The sequence below is a fragment of the Salvia hispanica genome, chromosome 3 (assembly GCF_029641045.1).
Source record: "Salvia hispanica isolate PSC_SH4W2 chromosome 3, Shi_PSC_v1, whole genome shotgun sequence".
Taxonomy (NCBI): domain Eukaryota; kingdom Viridiplantae; phylum Streptophyta; class Magnoliopsida; order Lamiales; family Lamiaceae; genus Salvia; species Salvia hispanica.
The window spans coordinates 14,686,707-14,711,346 of NC_142694.1; the positions used below are offsets into that span (position 1 = coordinate 14,686,707).

Consider the following 24,640-nt stretch of genomic DNA (forward strand, 5'->3'; position numbering starts at 1 on the left):
AACAATATAAAATAAGTTCAATGAAAAGAATAAATTACACTTCTACTTATAAATTATCATTCATTTTTAATTCATGTCATTCAAAATGCGACAAATTATTTTTGGACAAAGATAGTATTATTTCCAATCTGATATATTTCCTTTTAATGAAATTATATCAATAATTTATAAATAAAGGTTCGATACACTTGAGAATGGGAAGGAGCTTAAGCACCTATCGACCTTTCTATTTATTTTTTAGTGAACTACATTTTCAATTCATGGACATTACAATAACTAGTAAAAATTCGTCATAATTTTATATTCTTATCACCATAATTATTAAAATTATGATATTACATATTTATTAAAATCTAAATTTATAACAAAGTTGACCTCACAAACAACTTTGTTCTATAAGAGTTAAAATAAATATTAATTTCTTAACCTCATGATTTGTAGTAAAAGTATGGATTTTATTTATAAGAAAAATGACATAGTAAGAATTGTTCCTTCCCTAGTTTGATAACGAAGTAAATGTTCTTTGAATCATATGCCCTGCATGGAAAATAATTACTCATTAATTATCCTAAAAAACTAATAAGATAAGAACCAACAAAATACATATCATTATGTCATAGAACGCTATAAGATAAGAAACGACAAAATGCGGAGTAGTATTTTGTTATGGAACGCAAAACCCAGGCTGATGACAAATTGATTTGTTTCTAGGCTTGGTCATCTCAAAAACACGTACGTACCTCACTTTAATAACCAACGCAATATTGATCGCATAAATCATTAAGAAATGTCATTTCCATATTGTAAACAATATTTTTTGTAGGAGAATCAAATAATATAACGGGAGAAGACAATAGAAAACTGAGTAATAAGGAGACATATTCATAGATAAAAAAATATAATATGAGAAACAACAAAAGCATACTATTTTGGCATGGAACACACAGTCCAGGCCGATAACAAATTGATTTGTCGCTGGGCTTGATCATCTCAAAAACACGTACGTAAATCTATTTGAAGACCAATGCAATATTTCTAGGCAGATGTCATTAAGAAATGTCAATAACACATTGTAAACAATATTTTTTGTTGGAGAAAATACAATATTGCAACGGGAAGAAGTCAATGAAGAAATGAGCAATAATATATAAATTATAAAGAAGCTATATAAAGAAGCTATTTATGTCTTGTGAATGAATTATTATGAACGTTTTTGCATTAACTATATTGTTACATTACATCATTTAATTTAAATTTATATAATAAACTTTTTATGCAATATTAAGGTCTCCTTGTATTTCATATACAAATATTAATGTATAAATGACTGCTTCATGCTATTTCGTAATTGCATATCAATTAATCTATGCATAATTATGAATTAAATGCTCACATAATTGAGACGGTTTCCTCAATAAACATTGCTGATCATTTTTAAACAATTGGAAGCGATATGAGGGAATTCAGGTCTAACGGCTCATGCATTCTTCCAACAAATAAATTTCCATCATTTTTAGAGAAATAAATTCCCATCAATATTTGCATTAAACCCTATGTAATCCTTCAAATTAGTGCCTTAAACCAAATGAATTCTCATCAATATGATAGTAACGTGTGTACATATGGATATTTATAATCTTGCCCAAAACTTATAAGTATTTAAAATAATCCTAAGAGGGTGATGGATGAGATGCAGTAATTTTACTATATAGTTAGAAGCTGAACATCTTAAGGTTGGATTGAATCGGCCATATATGAAGAGCTATTAGGAGAGGTTAAGGTTGCTCGGGAGCTGACCGTTAAAGGGTGTGCGCTATGCCCTTCTAGCTGCAGACAGTGGCGGACCTAAAGAGGGTCATGGGGGACCCATGGAACCCCCAACCATTTTACCAATCTACTCCCTCCGTCCCGGCTAAGATGACACATTGCTTAGCCGGCACGGGATTTTAGGAGTTATTAGTTAAAGTGTTTAATTGGAGAGAGAGAAGGTGGGTGGAAGTATTAAAGTAGAGAGATAAAGAAAGATGAATATTTTAATAGGAGTGGGAAAAAGTGGTTGAGTGTATTAATTGGAGAGAGAAAGTTACCAAAAAAGGAAATGTGTCATCTTAGTTGGGACAGACTAAAAAGGAAAACGTGTCATCTTAAGCGGGACGGAGGAAGTATATATTATCTGTATATTAATAGCTATCCTAAATAATTCAATAGCCCAGTTGGCTTTTTCCCCGCCCTGGCAAGGGAGGAGACGATGTCGTTGATGATGTAGCATACAACTCAGTTATCCCCATAAAGTCGTTCTGCAAGAATGTCCACTGGCGCGTGAATTCGCGCAATTCACACTGGGAGGAGATATGGCGACGTCGAGGATAGTTAGCTTTGACATGCAGAATGAAGTGTTTCACACAATCAGATTATAATTCGGATTATGTTTCTACTACTATTTTTGCAAAAGACGAGCACTCGTTCTGGCGCTTTGATTCGTCTACTGAATTATCTACCTTTTTATCAGATAAGTTTCTGACGATTTATGAGTCGAGATGTGAAGGAAGGGAACTGAGCTGGAAGCGTATGATAGTTGTGAATTTGGAAGTCGGGACCTCATATAATATAAGTAATCATCCATGGAAGCCTCCATCTGGTTGTGTTATTCTCGAGTTTTACAGTGGCGTATATGTGTATGATTATCGTGATCGCAAATTAATCTGCAAATTGTCTGGTTTCGACAAATTGTTACAAAGTTTTGAAGATGGAGGTGCCCTCGTTTCACATGCGACCTTTTGTGATTATTATAGTTTGCAATTTAAGAAAGCCATATACTATGTGGATATGCTATTTGCCTAAAAATTATATATTTCAAGATATTCAAAGGTTTGATTATTTTATTTAATGTTTATGTTTGTAATAGTTATGAATCGTTATCTGATTTACTATATACCGTTGTAGTAGGACGATAGTTCATTTTATAGTTGTTTGATAATGGCATAATGCATCTATTCATGATTACGGTTTCTTTATATTGATAATGGCATAATGCATCTATTCATGATTACGGTTTTTTTATTTGATCCACCCCAATGCAATTCTTATATATTAGGTTGACCGATTAATGGAAACTTCTTATGTGGTCGATTTTGCAGTTTATTTATTTTCTTTAGAAAAGCCTATATACTATATAAATATTCTCCTTGGCTAATTATCTTGGATTCAAAAATCAAGTTTTGACTTTTATATAGACGATTTACGATTATCATCCTACTAAAACTAGTTGACTGCAAATTTATGTCAAATGGGCCTAGCCCAATAAGAAATACGCCAACTCGGCCCAGATGCGAAGCCTTATTGTCCAAAATGAGGATCAAATCATATTTTTGAATATTTTATCTTTATTTGCAAGATATTTTTTACTAGACAGTTCTTTTCAGCGTCTTGTAAGGAGTCAAACCGCAATAATGTGGATAACTACATATGCGAATAATATATAATCCCTGCGTCCCAAAAAAGATGTCACACTTGAAAGATAACATGGAACTTTAGGAGATGTTATTTTATGTGTTAAATGGTGGGAAAAAATATATACCCTCCATCCCGTTTTGGAGTCCCGATTAATCAATTTTAGACGTCCCGCTTTAGGAGTCCCGGTTGAGATAAACTAATAAAAAAATGCCTACAAAGTGTTAAAAGTGGTTTCCAACATCTATTAAAACTAATAAAAAAATATTAAAAGTGGGTCTCAACATCCACTATAACATTTATTTATTGGACACTCAATTAAAAGTGGGCCCCAACATCCACTACAATATTTATTTATTACACACTCAAATATTTTTTTCTTAAAACATGTACCCGACTCAACCGGGACTCCTAAAGCGGGACAGAGGGGGTAATTTAATAATTGATGTGAGAGCAAATTTTTTTCAAAAGAAAAAATGTGACATCTTTTATAAGAAAATTAAAAAGGAAATTGTGATATCTATCTTGGACGGAGGATGTACTTATATTATATTCAAATAAGAAGTTTAAATTATTTATTATCTTCTCCCAAACTTCTCGTTTATCTCTTAAATGTTTTACTAAATTCTAGTAGTCGCTGCAATGATAGTTCCCATCTATTTATCCTCTATCGATTTAGACTCCAGGCTTGTTGAATAAAAGAAAAACGTACTACTTAAAATGAAACATTTAGGAATCGGCACGAAATTTTATGTAGTGTTATTTTGTGAGTTAATGAAGAGAGAGTAAAATAAGAAAGATGAAAAAGTAGAGATAGAGTTATATCTATTTTAGGAAATGTTTCATTTTTAATGGAACAACCAAAAAAGGAAAACGTTTCATTTTTAATGGAACATAGATAATATTACAAAAGTTGCGCATCATTTTCTATTCGTTAAACTACATTAATTGTTACACAATCTCTTACATATTTTATATTTTTTTCTCCATAACTATTTATATTATTCAAACGAAAATCATATCTGACAAAAAATTTTAAAACCAAATCATACCACAATTCGCTTTTTTAACTACTCCATGTTAGCATTCCACACGAACCAAAAATCATATCACAATTTATATTTTATTTCATTTTTTATATTATTCTTTAATTTCATATTATATTTTTAATCTCCATTATTTATAAAATAAAATTAAATAATAGTGAAGTATTAATTAAATACAATAAATTACTCCCTACGTCCCACAAAAGATGTCACATTTGTGTGACGGCACAAGATTTTAGGAGGTTTTGTTTTATGCGTTAAATAGAGAAAGAAAATATAATTTTAATATTCATGTGAGAGAAAACTTTTTTCAAAAATAAAAATTTGACATCTTTTATTGGACAATCTAAAAAAGAAAATGTGATATCTATTGTGGAACGAAAGGAGTACTATACAATTTATACAATTTGAGGCATGCCTACAATTTTCTCTAGAGTCTACGGGGCCGAATAAATCCAACCACAATTCATGCCAAACCCCACAATCCACAAACTAAATTACTCCTCCAATATAAATCTTCTTAATCTTTCTACCATCAACAACGCACACACCACCCACCAAAAAAATGATCACTGTTGTTATCATGTCACTGTTCCTCCCTCTTTCAATCCTCTTCCTCCTCCACACAACAAAAACACTAAGAAGTTCCCGATCGCCGCCCGGCCCCCTCGGCCTCCTGTTCATCGGAAACCTCCTCTCTCTCGACACCTCCAAGCCCCACATCTCTCTATGGCGCCTCTCCCGCTCCCACGGCCCCCTCATGTCCCTCAAGCTCGGCAGCGTGCCCGTGGTCGTCGTTTCATCCCCTTGGACCGCAGAGCAAGTCATGAAGACCCACGACCTCGTCTTCTGCAGCCGCCCGAAGCTGCTCGGCCAGCACAAGCTGTCCTACAACCTATCCGACATATCCTTCGCCCCCTACGGCCAGTCGTGGCGGGAGATGAGGAAGATCTGCGTCGTCCATCTCCTCAGCAACAGACAGGTTGATACGAATCTCACATCGTTTTCACGCGAAAGTGTAGAAATGACATATAAGAGGGAGTCAATCGTTTATATTTGACCATGGTTATAAAAAAAGTTAAAAGTTAGTAGGATTTGGATCCTAATGGAGAAAAGCACGTGCCTCATAGTATAATATTTTTATTGTTATATATTTAATAATATAATCTATAAATTAAATATTATACTATAAGGAACCATAGGTGTGCTTCTCTCCACAGCAAAGGATCAAAATCCAAGTTAGTAAATAGGAGAGAAATAGAAAAAAATATTTGTAATTGAAATGTTAGTGGATAGTATAATTAATGTTTGGTGGATTTTTTTTCAAAAGCACGAGTGAACAAACCAAAATGGTAAATGTAGACTATATTTTGAGACTAATGGAGTATGTTGTTCAATTTCTCATGATAATCTCTAGCAATCGCATTTGTAAATGTACCATAGGTCCAGTCGTTTAGGCCGGTGCGCGAGGAGGAGGTTCTTCGGATGACTCAAAGCCTTGGTTGCGGTCAGGTTGTGGATCTGAGCGCGGTGGTGCTGGGTTTGACGAACACGTTGATATGTAGGATCGCGTTTGGGAAGGAGGAACTGAGGAGAACAAGGTTTGATGAGCTTTCGGTTGAAGCTGAGGCTATGATGGGTGAGTTTTTTGTTTCGGACTATTTGCCTTGGTTTGGTTGGGTGGATAGAGTTTCCGGGTTGATCGGGAGACTTGATCGGATTTTTAAAGACATGGATGGATTCTTTGAGGAGCTGATTCAGGAGCGCGTGAATCAGATCAGGTCCAAGTCGATGAATTCGAATATTCTTGATATTTTGATTCAGATGAAAGAGGACAATTCTAACTCGGTGGCTCTTACATGGGATAATGTTAAGGCCATACTCATGGTTAGTTACTTTATTTCTATTTTCAAGGTTTCTTGTAGTTTCTAAGTATAAAAGGTGATATCATATTTTACTTTAATAATTGACTTAAGTAATAAAAAAAGAAGTATTTAAGAAATACAAAATACAAAATGGGAACATTTAGAAATAAAAATTGAATGTCCACCTGCCCTCTAAATTTTTTTGTGAAAACAAGGGTATTTTGGTAATTTCATTGATATTTTTTATTCGTCGTGATTTTCCCCTTTCCGAATTAGAATTGGTTCAAATCCTAACTTCCAACCACCATTTCCGTCTAACAATTTCTTTGTCGACGTCCTTCATAGTTGTAACAGTGGATGCGGTTTTTATCCTATTAGGCTCTATCGTCAAAATCCTGCCTCCGTTACTGTGTTTATCCGTCATCAAATAATTGTTAGTGATTTTTCCAAGAAAATGAAACAATTCACTTTCTCTTTGTAGGATATATTTGTGGCTGGAACAGACACAAGTGCAGCAACAATAATATGGGCCATGACAGCCTTGATCAAGAACACATCAACAATGAACAAGCTACAAAAAGAAATCAGAGATCTAGTCAGCAATAGAAGACACGTGTACGAGGATGATCTGTCAAAACTACCTTATCTCAAGGCAGTAATAAAAGAGACATTGAGATTGTTCCCACCGGCGCCACTCCTACTCCCTAGACAATCCATGTCTGATTGCAACATAAACGGATACACCATCCCGGCCAAGACACTTGTCATCGTAAACGCATGGGCGATCGCAAGAGATCCCGACACGTGGGAGAATCCCGATGACTTTGTGCCCGAGAGGTTCTTGAATTCTTCAATTGACATCGTTGGGGCAGATTTTGAGGCGGTCCCCTTCGGCTCGGGCAGGAGAGGGTGCCCCGGGATAGCGATGGGGCTTGCAACGGTGGAGCTCGCGCTTGCGAACCTTGTTCACTCGTTCGACTGGGAATTGCCGGCCGGAATGACAAGAGAGGATATTGATACGGAGGTTTTGCCTGGTATTACTATGCACAAGAAACATCCACTTTGCTTGGTGCCTATGAAAGTTTAGATGATTGATTTATATATGGGCATGTAAATGGTATCTTGTCTTATTGAGTACTAGCCAAAATCAGGCCTCGTTCGGTATCACAGAATCGAGCATTTGGAACTGAAATTAGAGCCTGTTTTCAATCCAATGTTTGATACCGCAAAATATTTGGTTTTAGAATTGAATTACAATCCCTCTTCCCAATTCAATAATTTGAATTCCATGTAAATAGATAACTGGATTTCTAAACACTCTCTCCGTCCCACAAAGTTTGTCATAGTTTGACCCGGCACGGATTTTAAGAAATTGCTTAATTTTGTGTTAAATAAAGGTGTGTAGTGGAATAAGAGTTCCCACATTGAGAAAAATTGAGGAGTGTATTTAATGTTTATTTTTGGTAGATTCCAAATGAACAAACATTATGGGACAGACGAAAATGATAAAATGAGACAAATTTTGTGGAACAGATGGAGTAGTTATACAATCGAGCACCTTCACACACTTCACTCACAAACACACACTCTACGTATACACACTGTGCACACATACTACACAAAATTTTCAAATTCATATCATTTCAATTATATCTCATTTTTATCGAATGAAGGATTTAAATTTAAATTATAATTTAATTCCTTCAAATTCTGTTTCATAAAATTATAATTCCAATTCAAATTCCAATTAGATGGTAAAATACTTTTTCTATAGTCCACGACAAACACGAAACCATAAAACATTATAGTACTTTCCATGGTCGACCGAAACATAAGAGAGTTCCAACAAAAAAAACCGAATAAATGGCATGATTTTACTCATAATCAAAATCAAACATTAAAGCAAATTTCAAAACATTAATCCTCAAAAACAAAATAGGAATCTCATCAAGCCAACCTAAAAACCCATAAACACTGCAAAAAAAAAAAAAAAAATCAAATTAAAACAAAAATGCATGGGGTGGGGTGGCTTGCTGAGGTTTTATCATTCTCTAAACGTGTGGCCAATTTGGCGACTCGAAACAGTGCTCGATAAAATCATCGAGGCTGTAGTCGCGAAACCTCTCCTCGTCCCTGTCGAGGAGGGTGAGGATGTTGGAGACGAGTATGGATTCGCACGGGAGTGTGTAGGCAGGAGGGCTCAAGTGGCCGAACATCCCGTTGCCTTGCTCGATGAGCGCCTGGAACACCGGGAGGGTGAGGTACCCGTACGGGATGTTCATGTTGCGACGCTCGGGCCCCACGCTGATCCCGATCAAGGAAGTGGCCGATATGCTACTCTCGGAGGCCCAGGATCCGGAGGAGGAGGAGTCGGAGGAGTAGTAAACGCGCTTCGATTTCCAGCGGATGTAGATTTTCTTGAGGCGTTTGATTGGCTTCATCACCTTCTTCTTTAATTTCTTCATCACTGACGCCATTAGAGAGAAGGAGAGTGTTGTGAGGTTAAGAATGAAAATGAGAATATCAATATATAAGGAGTGGTTGATTAATTTAACCACATTTTAATCAAAATATAGAAATGGTTTGGAACCGATCAACTAAAATTGGTATGATTAAATAAATAATTTAGGGATTGGTATGTTTAAGATTATTCTGGTTTTCTTTGGAATTAAAATGTTGGGAAGATGGAATGAATGATGTTTTGTTATATGATTGATTTATGTGTATTTTGTTTGTGAGTTGTGCTTTTTAGTTAAGATTTTCATTTTTTTTTTTTTGCAGATAAGAAATTTTGGTCAGTTCAGTTGCGAGAAATTTTGGGTTGTGGAAAGTTGTGAAAAGATGTGTAACTGATTTAATTTCCCGGGATATATTGAGTCAATCACAAACTAATTTATGCGAAAATTAGTGATTAAAACTAATTATTTAAATATCAATTTATTATTTATTCAGACCTATACTCATTCAATTTTCCAAAAAAATAGTGAATCCATTATTGACTGAACAACATTTTGTGATTCAGCAACTAACTTAGATAATTGGCAGGAACAAAGTTTGTACTGCATTCTTAAATTTTGGAAAAAAAGACACGTTCGACTTTTACAATTGGGTTAACTATTTCTAAAATCATGGATTTTCTTTAAAGATTTATGACATGTAACTGACATTTAAATTATAAATTTAGTTGAATTTTGGCCAATTGTTACATGAGACTAAATATTCTAGTGAAATTGGAGATGACATGGACTCCGAATTTTACAACGTGGACAAAACGCCGGTTGTTCAAATGATATCATCTAGGTACACTTCAAATTACGTTGTATCCATTAATGTAATTAATTTTATTGATTTTTCTTAATTTGCATCATTGATGACTGAATTTATGATTTATGACCGAGGTTCGCAATTAAGTGATTAACCGCTACGTGGAGGTCGGATTGATGATTTGGAATTACTCTTGAGATAATTATAAGTTATAGTGAAATTATGATTCAATTTAGAGAGTTTGTAAGCTATTGGTATATTTTAAAAAATGGGCCAAATGAAACAGATCAACCCAACCAGCTGAGCCCAACCAAGTGCAAACCCAAATGAAATAGAATTACAAATTTTGTACTACTAACTATTAACACTATTTCTCCTCTAATTTTAATATAATTTTAATAATATTGATCCTAAATGTTTATACTAATAAGATTATTTTTGGGGGAGATGAAATTTAAAAACTTTAAGAAATTGCAACTTACTCATTGAATTGGCCAAAAGCAGCCCCTCCATTCCATTATTTAAATTATCGAAGGCCTAATAAATTATTCAAGTTGTAGAAAAAGTTAATACAATTCCCTTTTGTGAGAAATGTGAAACTACAAAACAAAAAAACCAGTCACGGGTTATGCAACCACAACAATACACACAATTTTCTCTCTCTCTCCCAACTCCATCTCTATATCAATAAAAATCATAACTTTTTGAGGAAAATCAGGCTTCCATTTTCCCACTTTGTTCTACTCCATTTCCAATGGCTCATCCCCCAAATCCATCAACTCAATCACTAATTTTCTTGATTGCTTCTCTTCTCATCTCTTCTCTCTACACTGTCCAAGTTCATGCTCTCAACATCGGCCTTCAAGCAAATCCCGGTCTCAGCTTGGTAAGTCGCTTCCCCTCGTTAATTTGATACTACACCCGATGAAATATATCGATGACGAAATTAGTACACATCCATGGTCCAATTTATTACATATGTCTACAATTTCTTTTAATTTGTAAATTAATTTACCTATTGCAGTTCAAGGAGTGCAGCAAAACATGTGAATCAATGTTTTGTGACGGTAATTTTTTCTTTTTCGATAAATGATTAAATTTCTTTTTCTCTCAATTCTTGTAGTCACATTTTTTTAAAAAAAAATTGGTTATTTAATTTCAGCTGCTCCATTTTTACGATATGGGAAATATTGTGGGCTTTTATACACTGGATGTCCAGGGGAGAAGCCATGTGATCGATTGGACACTTGTTGTATGAATCATGATCAATGCATTTCAAAGATGGGAAGTAAGTTCTTCAATTTGGTCAATTGTTTGTTCAATAAATTAATTAAAGATCGGTTATTTCATTTAATCATAGTAGGTAGAAATATTAATTTTATGCCTAAAAATTGACTGTGGTGTTGATGGTGACCTCTCACCTTAATTAAGTGATGTTTACTTCATCCCCAACAAACGGTTTTATTCTTGCTAATAGTACAAGATATAACTTGTAAAGAAGAATTAGATATATGTGTGAATTAGCCTAGCTATCTAGTCGTAGAGTCATTATTGCTCGATGTTAAAGGTTTCGAATTTGAGTCTGACGCAACTTTTATATCTCGATATTTTGCCGTTCAAAATAGAAAAGAAGAAGATTTAGATATTTTTGGCCATATAAATGGTAGTACTATGTACTAGTAATTAATTAATCAAACATGAAGAAGAAGGAATACACATATACTTCGTATTTTTTGGGTGATGTTGGTAGTGGCACATGATAAGTGCTGAAATAAGGGATCTTATGTGTAAATTATTAGTTTCGATTTTATTTAATAATTGAAAATTATGCCAAAAAAACAGTAGATGTTACTAATATAATATAGTCTAATAGTTGTTGTCAATTATCTTACACCTAATTGACAATTGGCATTTTTTTTTAGTCCAAACAAATGCCATAATCATTTTCGACACGTGGTATAGATAACACGTAAAGGGTTACAAATAGAATAAGTTGAATTTGTTATACGACAAAAAACAGGCTATCGGTGCCACGTAAACATGCACTTTAATTTTTGTCATATTGTAGTAGTGTTTTTAACATTGTGATTTTGAAAATTTGATTTTCAAAAGCCTAAAATATTTCAAACTTAGCACCTTGCAAATTGCAAACTGAATTTCTAGATCCAACCCTTTCAAAGAGAATATTAAGTTGTTTACTATGATCTCTTTAGAGCAAAATTTCACAAATTTACAAAAAAAAAGTAATATCATAAAAAGCTCAATAGTTTCTTGGCAAAAAAAAAGTAACAGATAACTAATAGGTGGCATATATACTACTCTCGTCCCACAAAGTTTGTCTCATTTTACCATTTTCTTCCGTCCCACAAATTTTGTCTCAGTTGAAATCTTTCCAAAAATAGTAAGATAATAGTATATCATTAATTTTGATTAAAATTCGTGACGGACCTCTCTGTACCTATTTATTTACTTATTTGGGATGAAAAATAATGATTATCCTTGTAATTTGTATGTGATAATACTCCATAATGATTGGTGGGTGCAGACGATTACTTGAGCCAACAATGCAACAAAGAATTCCTGAAATGTGTGGATTCATTCAAGAAATCGAGAGCACCTTCATTCAAAGGCAACACTTGTGATGTTGATGATGTTATCAAATCCATTAACAATGCCATGAAAGCTGCTATCGTTGCAGGAAGAGTTTTTGGTAAACCTTAAATAACAACAACAATAACAACGTTATTCTTGTGTAACAAATTTCGATCCCATTTCTCAATTTTAGTTTATGAATAATTCCTATGTATGTTTGTTTGTGCAAGGATAAGATTTGGCTTCTTGTTTGATCAGTTTGTTGGAGTTTGTTAATTAGCCAATTTAACTAGCCGCGGCACCCCTCCGGCTTGCAATACACCGCAGCCTGCCACGCTCTATTGTGTACACTCTTAAATTTCAAAATCAACAAAAAAACATGAAAGCTTAAGAAACAAACAATATGTAGTATACATGAAACCAAACCAATCAATCCAACACAACTAGTTTCTCATACTTTTTGCCTGCAATTGCTGCATCAATCACCGCCACCGCATCCTCTATTCCTCCCTCTTCTAGAAATATTTTCATCAAATTCTTCGAGTATCCGCTCACTAGCGCCACCCCTTTCTGGTTTGCTGGCACTGGCGTCGCCCTCGAATCCCTCAGATTCCAAAACACAATCTCCGGCACACATTCTCCGTATCCCATGGATTCGCCGACGCCTGATCGAATTCCATATCACCGAACACAAACAACCTCTTTATCATCTCCTCCGACTTCAGCTTCCCTTTCACCGCCACTTCAATTATCACATCAAACCCCTTCTGGAAATTAGTGTTATACCCCCATTCCATACTTTTAACAAACTCAGACTTCGATTTCAAGCTCTCCCCCTCCAATTTTTGAAGCTCTGGATTTTCGGTGAAAGTGATGAGCTTCCCCTTCCACGGCTCCTCGTTCAATTCCGACACCAAAATCCCTAGCGCCACCGATACCTGCATAGGAATCCCTTCCATACTCCCTGAAACATCACTGATTGCTAGGCAATTGCTCAATTTTCCGATCTTCGCCATGTCATCCACCATTCTCCTCCACTGCAGCTCCGCCACTTCGCCTTCGTCGTCACCATTCAACGATTCGATTATCTGGTGAGGAAGCAATGCGCCAGCCGCAATCGTGGCTTTGCCGGACTTCACCTTCTCGAGATACTCGCTAAACCTTTCTTCATCGTGGTTAGAGAAATGAGTCTTGTAGTTTTTCATCGCAACAGAAGCGACTCTGTTGTAAGGCAGAGATCCCCAATCGTTGGCGCCGATGTAAACCTCCGGCAGCTGCAACGCCTTTCACAGCGAACCTCCTCCCTCACTCTATACGCGTAATGCGCCTCCTCCACTCCTTCATTCTCCGGAAACTCCGACACCGGAAAAACCTTCTTCGCTATGGTTTCACACAGCAGCGTGATTTTATCGAACGACGAATCGACCAATAGCCGAAGCCAGCGAAGGCCGCCGCGTTTCCGGCTAGAGTTTTGGGGTGGTGCTGGTGCAGCCACAGCGCGGAGGTGTAGAAACTCTCTCTATCAGATTTGCCGGTGCCTTTGACTCCGCGGAGATTGCAGACGAGTTTCAGAGCCTTGAGCGGATCGTGATCCCACGCGAGCTTCAGGCGGTGGTTGATGGTTTCGGGCGGTGTGTACGGAACGATGTGGAAGAAGAAATCCAAACAGGGATTTCCCGACGAGAGATACGTGGGAGAGTTGTTTTCCGTGAGGCCTCTCAACGGGGATGCGAGGGTTGTTGTATTGTTAAAATCTGCGGCCATAAGGTCCATGAATGTATTGCCTGTGGTGGCCGGGGCGAGTTTGGGTGATTGTCGATAGATTTACGGAGGTCCGACGAGAAGAGCGGCGGCCATGGTTGGGGTTCTGAGAAGTTGGCCGGATTTTACAGTGGCGGCGGCCATCTGGAAGAATTTTTGTCAAGATTTTGAGGTGAAATTTGGCTGGAGTTTATATAGTAGCGAACTTAACGTAGAGGCCAAGCTAAAGGGAAAATAAATTTTATTGTGAAATAATTAGTACTACCTTCTTTCCATAGTAGTTGAAACATTTTAAAAGACAGAGAGATGAAGAGGGAATAAAGTAAGAGAGTGTAAAGTAAGTAAGTAGAATGTGTTAATTTTTCCTTTAAATAGAAATGGCTTCACTACTGTGGATCGTATCAAAATAGCAAAATGACTCTGATACTATGGAACAGGGTTACATAATTAATTCATAGAAGTATTTATCTTAATTACATAGAGAATTAGAGATGTAGGGCAGGTAGTTCGGTCATCGGCGGTTCGGTTCTAAAAGAAAGGTGTCTTTCGGTTATCGGTTCGGTTCGATTCCAATCGGTTAGAACCGATTGGAACCGATTAGAACCGAATTACACATTTAATATTTATTTTTATTAAGTATATTCTAAATAGGTTGTTTTTATTTTTTAAATTTCTAATACAAAGCACCTACATAATTTTTTCTACAAATTTAAATACCAAAAACTTAATGCAGCGCAAATGGTGGTGGCTAGGATGGGAATTTTTCGTATGCAGATTGATACCTATGAACTGCATATATATATTTTTTTAATAATTCGGTTCCGGTTCGGTTAACCGGAACCGAACCAACCCTATTCGGTTAGGAACCGAACCGAACCGAGGCCAATTCGGTTTCGGTTTCGGTGCTTCAATCTCGATTACTTTTGTGCTCGGTTAACCGGGTTGTCGGTTCGGTTCTAACCGAACCGACCGAATTACCTGCCCTATAGAGATGGATGCATTCAATCGTTTCCCTTTGCTTTGATTTGATTTTAGAATCAATTAGTATGTTCATTTAAGCACTTTGGTGCTCGGTAAAGGTGAAAGTGCTCAGTAAAATGGAGTTTTCGAATGCTTTTCAAGCATTGAAGTGCTTGATATCCACCTCGTCAGAAAGATTTCAAATATTCATCATTCCCACTTTAGGAATCTTGGTTTACGATTTTTGGATATCCCACTTTAGAGTTTCGGTTGGAATATTCCATAATTGGTAATAGGCCCCACATTCCACTTACCTTTTTCCCACTCACATTTTATTAAAAAACTAATATATAAAGTAGACTCATATTCCACTATCTTTTTTTCACCAACTTTCTTTTATATTTCTTAAAACCGTGTCGAACTCAATCAGGACTCCTAAAGTGAGACGGAGGGAGTACTTTATTAGCACAACACTTCAAATTTCTGAGCACTGGTCTGTAGTATTTTAGTTTCTGAGCACCACAATGTGCTCAGATATTCTGATAATTCGAGCATATTGTTGTGTTTGGAAATGTTTGCATTATGAAACGATCAAGTTATTTTTTAGAGCATTTTGGTGCTTATATTTTAGAGATTTTTTATATTTTTATTATAGTCTAAATTATTTTTTAAAGCCCTAAGGTCATTCTTCCTACAGACATACATATAATATAATTTAAATAAAAATAATTAATAATCATATTAAAATTAAATTATTACGAACTTATGTGGCGCGCTGAAAAGAGAAATATTTTTGTTAGCTTGTTGGTCTTCATAAATGCATCATGTTACATTATTCTCTTTAGTCAAAAAAACATTAGTACTAATACTACGACAATGAAACAGAGTCATTATTGGGCCCTCCCTTGCATACGATTTCTCGAGCATTTCTCTAAGTGTTTCATATGTCAATGTATACCTTCCACAAGATATTCGTGAATTATGGAGAAGAATACTTTATAATTTGAAAACGTTTAGTTATAATTTTAAAAACATACTTACTAGTTAAATTCAATCAATATGCACTTATAACCAAACTAAACAAAATCAATCCACGACAACAAGTTTCTGATATTTTTTCCCAGCAATTGCAGCATCCATCACCTCCACTGGATCTATTATTCTTCCCTCTTCTAGAAAGACTTTCATCAAATTCTTCGAGTAACCGCTCACTAGCGCCACCCCTTTCTGGCTTGCTGGCACCGGCGTCGCCATCGAATCCCTCAGATTCCAAAACACAATCTCCGGCACACATTCTCCGTATCCCTTCTCCTTGAACTTCCTCACTATCGCCTCATAATCCGTCTCCCACGGATTCGCCGACGCCTTGTTGAATTCCATATCACTGAACACAAACAACCTCTTTATCATCTCCTCTGCCTTCAGATTCCCTTTCACCGCCACTTCAAGTATCACATCAAACACCTTTTGGAAATCAGTGTTCCATCCCCAGTCCATACTTTCAACAAACTCAGTCTTCGATTTCAAGCTCTCCCCTTCCACTTTTTGAAGCTCTGGATTTTGGCTGAAAGTGATGAGCTTCCCCTTCCATGGCTCCTCACTCAATTCCGATACTAAAATCCCTAGCGCCACTGATACCTGCATCGGAATGCCATACATACTCCCTGAAACATCACTGATTGCAAGGCAATTGCTCAATTTCCCAATCTTCGCCATGTCATCCACCATTCTCCACCACTGCAGCTCCGCCACTTCGCCGCCGTGTTCATCATCCAACGATTCTATTATCCGGTGAGGCAGCAATGCTCCGGCAGCAATAGTGGCTTTGCCGGATCTCACTCTCCCGAGATACTCACGAAACCTTTCCTCATCGTGAATGAAGAATAGCTCCATGTAGTTCTTCATCGCCACGGAAGCGACTCTGTTGTAAGGCAGAGATCCCCAATCGTTGGCGCCGATGTAAACCTCCGGCAGCTGCAACGCCTTCCTCAGCGGCACGAGCACCTCTTTCCTCAGCCGATCCCTCACTCGATACGCGTAATGCGCCTCCTCCACGCCTTCATACTCCGGAAACTCCGCCACCGGAAACACCTTCTTAGCTATGGTCTCACACAGCAGCGTGATTCTATCAAACGACGAATACAGAGAGGGGCACCATTTCGCAGCGAGGCTAATCCTGTTCAATTTCCCCAATTTCAACATCTCCATATCCGATCTCAACCGCTCCGCGAAGAGATCCGAAACGCAATCGTGCAGGAACCTGAAATCCTGGTCGTGATTGAATCTCTCCACCGCTCTCCTCGCGCTCTCGATCCTCCTCTCCTCCGGCGTCGAATTGTTCCTGCCGTGAAACGCCGCCATCGCTTTCGACAACTCCGCGCCTCTCCTAACCTTCACCGGACCAAGCATCCGAGCTTTCCAGAGCTCTCCAATCTCCCTAACCTTCTTCCGCGCATCGGCTCCTTCGAGGATACGGAAGAGGATCTCGAGCAAATCCTTGAAATAGCCGAACTCCGCGAAGGACGCGGCGTTGCCGGCTAGCGTTTTGGGGTGGTTTTCGTGCAGCCACAGCGCGGAGGTGTAGAAACCCTCTCTGTCAGATTTGCCGGTGCCTTTCACTCCGCGGAGATGGCAGACGAGTTTCAGAGCCTTGAGCGGGTCATGTTCCCACGCGAGCTTCAGGCGGCTGGCGACGGACTCCGGCGGCGTGTCCGGGACGATGTGGAAGAAGAAATCCAAACAGGGATTTCCCGACGACAGAAACGTGGGAGAGTTCTTTTCCGTCAGGCCTTTTAACAATGGGGGCATCAGGGTCGTTGTATTGTTAAAATTAGCGACCATAGCGTCCATGAATGGGTCGCCAGTAGTGGTGGGGCCTGCGCCCCCACCACTGCGGGTGTCGGGTTTGGGTGGTTGTTGATAGATTTCCGGTGGTCCGATGAGAGGGACTGGGGGTTTGAGAAGCTGGGAATAATTTGCAGTAAGTCGGCAGGATTTGACGGTAGTGGCGGCGGCCATGGCAATGACTGGGGGTTTGAGAAGTCGGCAGGATTTTACGGTGGCGGTGGCCATGACTGTGGGAGGGAGAAGTAGGCAGGGTTTTAGAGTGGCCATAGAAGAATATTTTTTAGATTGTGATTTAAGATCGTTTGGATTTATAGTAGACGAGGCCATATAGCTTGGAGGCCAAGCAAGAGCAAATAAATTTTTATTCACTAAAAAATATGTTTATATATCTATTCGTCCCATAAAAATATGGGCTTCCATGCATGGAAAATTGTCTGCAACTCATTACCATTAATTTATTTGCAATTTATACCAATAATGACATAATGTCATTTTAAATGCTCATGTTTTCATAGGACGGGAGCGAGTAATAATATATTTAAACAATAACATTCTATGAAATAAATAATTCAATTGATAGAGAATGGAAGATTCTTAAAGGAAATAATTATTTAAAAAATGCTAACGTGAATGACCAAAGTGCCTGCAGACGGATTGAAGAATTAGGGTTTCAAAATTGAAATGAGGGCTTAAATTTTTTTGTTGTAATTTCAATTTATTTTCGCTCCACTATGTGGGGTCCCCTCCCGTCGCCCCGAATTTTTACTTCATGTCACGTCCTCCGGTTCAAATCAAAAGGGAATTACTACTAAATAAGGGTAGGAAAAATCCATATGAGTCTGGTGCCAAAAACTAAAATTAATTACTACTTTCATGTGCATGTGAATATGTGATATAGATTTTGTACATGCACATCTGGTGCTAAAATATTTCAGCATATTATAAATATACCAGAGTTACAAGAACCAAGTTAATTCATCTTTGTACCTGCACGAATTCTCTTTTTACAGAGATTAATAAAAAAAAAAGCAACTACTAGTGATATATTTCAATACAAATAATTAGTTATCAATCAGTCAAGATTTACAATGGTTTATTTCAGGGAATAATTTCCAATCCATTACCAAATCTCAAAGTTCACACATATATAGATACAAAAACGATGAAAGAAAGAGTATAAGAATGATTGGATATTTTAAGAATGATCGGATATTTTTTTTAAAAAGAAAACGACTCAACATAGTTGGGACGGAGGGAGTAATATATAAGAAGACTATACTCAGTTCACTGTCTCAAGTGATTCAAAGCTACCTCTGCACTCAATCCGGAACCCTTTGGGTAGCTTGCAGATGAATTTACGTTCACGATAATCATACACAAATGTGGCGCCATTCCAATTCTCGATAACAACAAACCCAGTCCTCCATTGAGGTATTATATCTATCCTAGGCATTTCCACGTTCATCACATAATTCCAACTTAATTTGCTTCCATCACATCTCGTCTCATAAATATACACCAATTTATCTCTGAAACGAAAGAGCCGAAACGAGTGCTCATCTTTTGCAAAAATAGGACTCGAAACATTTTCCCATGTAGTTAAAAGCCTATCAGAAAAACTAATATCCAACTTAATTGTATTAAACACTTCCTTCTTCATATCAAAACATAATATCTTTGGCGGATTATTTGAAAAAGAATACACATTCCAGTGTGCAAAGCGGCCATTCTCGCACGCCGATTTTATGGGGTTAACAATGACAAATCCAAGATCATCATCGACAGCCAACTCCCTCCAAGAATCCGTGTTTCTTGTGTACACATGTGCATGGAGACAGTAGTGCAATGCGCAAGTCGACAACTGCACTACTTTGAAATCATCTTCGTCGTAACCAACTGCGACCGAGCGCCTGGGTACCCAACACAAGGAAAATTTGGAAGAAGAGGTTGTGATTATTAGTGGGAGAAGCTTGAGTTGGCCTAGAAAGGGATTGCATACGGCGATGGGCACCCTCAGTAGGGATTGAAGATAGTTCCATGCGGGCCACCTGCAGTTTGCGCAATCGATGCTGATTAGACCCTTAACTGGCCCGTATAACAAAACATGATTATCTTCGCTATTCGGTAAGGCTAAACCAAACCCCTTCGTCTCATACGAGATCAATGACTTCGTATTGTGTTGGACTCGAATTCCACCATTGGATAAAATTACTTCTAGACTTACCATGTCATCTGATCTGTTGCTGTGAGTGTGTAGTTTTGGAAAAAAAGATGAATTGATGACATCGGCCCAAAATTTGTATACAACTCCGAATTTAAGGAGAGATTGGACAGGCAAATGTAAGAGAATCTCAATCAACACATCGTTGTTTCATGGCTGCGTGTTTGATGGTAATGGTAGAGTTTGAACAAAGGATGAATTGATGATCTTAAGCAAAACGCCAGCCAAATCTTAACCTTATAACTAGGCGATCTGATGGCCATATTTATTTGATTTTATTTCAATATTTAATTACTCAAAAGTCGGCTTAGGTATTTTATATTATTTGAGTATATCTCTAATTTCATTAAGATATTCCACATACCACATACACATACTTATCAGTTTTGCAATTTAAATGTTAATTTTCTATTTAAAATACAGCGTGCACACCAAACTACTAAACCATGCAAGTCCATCATATACAAAAAGTTACTCCAATTAACACAGGAAAAATAATTTATATCGAAAGTTCAAAAATCAATTTATAACTTATGGAAAATTTTCACACAATTAATAATGCAATAACTAAAGTTCAATTTTAGTGCTGTCTATATAATGACACATGTGCGCATGTGATGATTCCATATTAATCATATTACTTTGTTTGAATATTTTATATAGCAGTAGTAAATTCCTTTATTTTAATGACCTACATTTTAGTTAGGAAGAAGAGCACTCATGGCTTTAATATAGGTCATTTTCTTTCCGAATAGTGATAAACGAACATAATTTCTACGGGCGTAATTGGATATTTTAGGTAATCCACGTTTTAAATCAGTTTATATTTTTTAATTGTTTTTAAATTAATTAGAATAATACATATTTACCCTTTAAGAATAGATATTTACTAGTTCACGGCGATGATCAGCCAGAAGGCTTTCCTGCATTTGTACACTGAGGAGGGGGTGGCGGAGAACCAGCAATATCAGGACTACGACGATGGTGGTGCTCAAGATTACGAGAATTGATATATAATATAAGAAAATAGTGCAAACTGCCTTTTCAATAATTTTGCCTAAACCCTATTCATCGTATGTTCATTTTCTTGTTTATTGAAGGCTTTATAATGATTTATTTCAGGGTATAATTACAAAATCTCAAAGTTAACAAAAACACGGAAAAAAAGAAGATACTAGATGAATAGCAATATAAAAGACTAATATACTTAATTCACTTTCTCATGTAATTTCCAATTCATTACCAAATATCAAAGTTCACCCATAGTACTTTCTCCCTATAAATACAAAAACGATGAAGGAAAGAAAATACTCAATTCAATTTCTCAAGTGACTCAAAGCTACCTCTGCCTCAATCCATAACCCTTTGGGCAGCTTGCAGATAAATTTACGTTCACGATAATCATACACAAATTATTCGCCAGGCCAATTCTCAATAACAACAAAACCGGTCTTCAATCGAGGCATCATCTCTAACACAGGATTTTCCACTTTCATCACATAATTCCAACTTAATTTTCTTCCGTCACATCTCGTCTTATAAATATGAACCAATTCATTATCAAAATAAAAGTGCCGAAATGAGTGCTCATCTTCCGCAAAAATATGACTCCTAACATGATCCAGTTTTAAAACCCCATCAGAAAAGTTATCCAACTTAATTGTACTAAACACTTCAGTCTTCATATCAAAAATTAATATCTTCGACACTCTACTAGGAATAATATACACATGCCAGTACGCAAAGTGGCCATTCTCGCATGCCGATTTTATGGGATCAATCGGGAAAGCTCTAAAATCTTCATCGACAGCCAACTCCCTCCAAAAATCTGTGTTTCTTGAATACAAATGGGCAAGGTTATGGTAGTGTCTATCACACCACGACAACTGCACTACTTTTAAATCATCTTCGTTGTAACCAATTGCAACTAAGCAAGTTTTCGTCACTTGGATTTTGATCACTTTTCGCATTCTTTATTGAATATTTACATGAGAAGATGCTATTTTGGCAGGGAATTGAGCTTATGGATCGGAGGCATTGTAGAAAGGCATTTGCAGTGGAATAATGCAAAAAGGTGGCAAAAAGTGCAAGAATTTGAAGAAAATCAGAAAAATGGCAAACTGCCCAAGCTGGACCGACGGGAAAACTGCATGAAGCCACTTGAGCACAATTACAAGACTACTTCCTTTTGCAACACGTGTCCACCTCCGTCTAAAACATGAGAAAAGGGAAATATCTTTTGTTAAATGAGAGATATGTAAAAAAATACTTAACTTAGCTTGGGACCAACTACCAAGATTCGACTTTATCACTTTCATTAGTTTAGTTTAGTTAACTTTCTCTCTCCAGTAAACTTTTCTCTCTTCCTTAAGAAGAGAGATTTCAACTTCAAGGCTGCGAAGATCATTGCTCACCATGGGTTGAAGTAGTAGTAATTTAGTAGTAGTGTTTATTTTCTCTAGTTGCTTGTTCTTAGGGTGTCTCCACCGTCGCCCTTCCCACTCGCCCGTCGCGGACGGGAGACCTGACGGGCGCCATAGTGGGCTGGACGGCCGCCCACGCCCGTCCCGTGTGCCCCTGCGATGGCCTCGCCCCTCCCGTCGACGTCCGACCGGACGTCCGACATTTTAATTTTAATTTTTTTTTAGATAAACTCTATAAATAGGGCTCCCCCAACTTCATTTCATTCACACCACTTGTGTTGACAAGTTTCTCTCTCTAAATCTACAAATTTCATTTCTACTACAATGGAGTATAATAGAAACTCCCCCACCACGAGCAGAGGGAACACACTCTCGATTCCCATCGGATCGGAGGGAAATTTTGCGGGGATAAATCTAGGGCTGGGGAAAAATACCGAAATACCGAAATACCGGCCTTATCGTATCGAAAAAATACCGAAAATACCGAATTTTCGGTATACCGTGACTTTCGGTACGGTATGATACCTTACCGAAAGATTCCGGTAAGGTAACGGTATGAATTTTCAAATACCGCGGTATACCGCTGCATACCGAAATTCGGTATATACCGTAAATTAAGGTATATACCGTAAACTAAGGTATATACCACAAAAATATAAACACAATTATATATAAAAATATATTTTATATATTTTTAAATTATAAAATCTATCATAAAATATAAATATAATTATGAATACATTATATTTAATTTATTTTTAAAATTATAAAATATAAATAATATTCTAGAAACTTTAATTTTTTATTTTAATTGATGTTGAAAGTCAGGTATACTGTAAAAGTAAGGTATACCGAACTTCGGTACGGTATACCGAAAATGAGATACGGTATTGGTATGGAAATTCGTCATACCGAAAATAAGGTATATCGAAGTTCGGTATACCGAAAACTTTGGTAAGGTAAAGGTATGACTTTTTCGCTTACCGTATTTACGGTAAGGTATACGGTATGGTGGTTTCGGTAAGGTATACCGTACCTACCCACCCCTAGATAAATCCCCAGATGGCGGGGATGGGCGGTATGCCGGCGATGACTCCCCAAATATTTTACAATATGTACACTTGGATGAGTCAGATGGGTCAGATGATGCCAGGGGCAGCGGGTTTGCCGGCAAATATGTCGGGGTCGGGTGGAACTATGCCAGGGCAGCGGGTATGGGCGGTATGCCGCCAAATTGTGGGAAGGGCTAGTGATGTGGAAGTGGAATGAGAAGGGCTAGTGCTGACGTGGCATGCAGTTTTTGTGGGAAGGGCTAGTGGAGGGGCGCCACCGGAGTTACCCTTAGCTTTTGGAGTTCTTTTGGACCAATCTCACTCTTAGTTATTGTTGTTGTTCTTGTTTTAAAAGCTCATTTCAAGTAGTAATTTCTCTAAGTGTTTGTGTATTTAATGTGCTTTAAGTTTAGCTCTTGTTTGATTTCCGGTTTTAGCTTGTTGTTTAGTTCTAGTGTTGGTTATGTTCTTGTTTAGTTAAAACTTCTTTCCAGCTTTTAAAATCAGTTTCTCAAGCATTTTGTTAGTTAGTTTGTAGTTAAAACGTGGAGAAAGAGTTGGAAAAGTTTCAAAAAAATCAGCCGTGGTTATTGTATGTTTTCGGTGCCTCGTCGGTGTCATTTTCGTATGATTTGGCATGAGTTTGATGAGCTCGGTTCTTGAGTGTTCTTCCACCATGTTTAAGTGTTCTTAAGCTTTCTTTATCTTCTTCAATGAGTCTTTATGTTTCAGCTTTTAGTTTGGTGTTTTTAATGCATGTTTAGGTAGTTTAATTGTTGATCTTGTGTTTGTCTAGCATTTTTAATTATGTAGCAGCCATCTACTCTCTTTATCCTCCTTAAATTATGTGCCTTTAGTGTAGGATTAGTAGTTAAAATAGCTTTTAGAAGTAAGTGAAAGAACCATTAGTTGTAAACTTTTATCCAATAGTTTTACACATTGGGTAATAGGGTTTAGGAGACAACAAGGACATGCTTTCTTTTCACTTTTTGCAGCCCATTTAACTTAGTTAATTTCTGCACTCCACCTCTATTTTACATCTTATTTAGTTTAGCTTTTAGAATTAAATTAATCTAGCCACTTTTAAGGGTCACTATCCTAGTTTCCTAGCTTTCTTTTAGGAGCCAAACTTAGTTTATTTTCCTTAGTCTTTTAACTT

General features: G+C 37.1%; 3 protein-coding genes and 1 pseudogene across 3 annotated transcripts; 2 read left to right on the plus strand and 2 right to left on the minus strand.

Annotated features, from left to right (window-relative positions):
- Positions 1-4,985: 4,985 nt before the first annotated feature.
- On the plus strand, positions 4,986-7,631 carry LOC125212257 (cytochrome P450 71A9-like). Its single transcript, XM_048112364.2, has 3 exons — positions 4,986-5,478; positions 5,940-6,383; positions 6,843-7,631. Exons 1-3 carry the CDS (start codon positions 5,062-5,064, stop codon positions 7,446-7,448), a joined length of 1,467 nt encoding a protein of 488 aa, XP_047968321.2. The 5' UTR covers positions 4,986-5,061; the 3' UTR covers positions 7,449-7,631.
- A 2,609-nt stretch (positions 7,632-10,240) lies between these two features.
- Positions 10,241-12,474, plus strand: LOC125212259 (phospholipase A2-alpha-like). Its single transcript, XM_048112365.2, has 4 exons — positions 10,241-10,511; positions 10,650-10,692; positions 10,788-10,913; positions 12,171-12,474. Exons 1-4 carry the CDS (start codon positions 10,380-10,382, stop codon positions 12,344-12,346), a joined length of 477 nt encoding a protein of 158 aa, XP_047968322.1. The 5' UTR covers positions 10,241-10,379; the 3' UTR covers positions 12,347-12,474.
- Positions 12,475-12,604: 130 nt separating this feature from the next.
- On the minus strand, positions 12,605-13,990 carry LOC125209296 (uncharacterized; annotated as a pseudogene).
- A 1,927-nt stretch (positions 13,991-15,917) lies between these two features.
- Positions 15,918-18,037, minus strand: LOC125212256 (uncharacterized). Its single transcript, XM_089067528.1, has one exon. The coding sequence runs from the start codon at positions 18,008-18,010 to the stop codon at positions 16,025-16,027; it is 1,986 nt and encodes a 661-aa protein (XP_088923654.1). The 5' UTR covers positions 18,011-18,037; the 3' UTR covers positions 15,918-16,024.
- Positions 18,038-24,640: the final 6,603 nt, after the last annotated feature.

Excerpts from the sequence above, each read along its gene's own strand:
- LOC125212257 (XM_048112364.2), top strand. The coding sequence starts at position 5,062 with ATGATCACTGTTGTTATCATGTCACTGTTCCTCCCTCTTTCAATCCTC. Across the intron at positions 5,479-5,939 it reads ATCTCCTCAGCAACAGACAG|GTCCAGTCGTTTAGGCCGGT; the intron begins GTTGATACGAAT and ends AATGTACCATAG. Across the intron at positions 6,384-6,842 it reads ATGTTAAGGCCATACTCATG|GATATATTTGTGGCTGGAAC; the intron begins GTTAGTTACTTT and ends TTCTCTTTGTAG.
- LOC125212259 (XM_048112365.2), top strand. The coding sequence starts at position 10,380 with ATGGCTCATCCCCCAAATCCATCAACTCAATCACTAATTTTCTTGATT. Across the intron at positions 10,512-10,649 it reads CAAATCCCGGTCTCAGCTTG|TTCAAGGAGTGCAGCAAAAC; the intron begins GTAAGTCGCTTC and ends TACCTATTGCAG. Across the intron at positions 10,693-10,787 it reads TGAATCAATGTTTTGTGACG|CTGCTCCATTTTTACGATAT; the intron begins GTAATTTTTTCT and ends ATTTAATTTCAG.
- LOC125212256 (XM_089067528.1), bottom strand. The coding sequence starts at position 18,010 with ATGGCCACCGCCACCGTAAAATCCTGCCGACTTCTCAAACCCCCAGTC.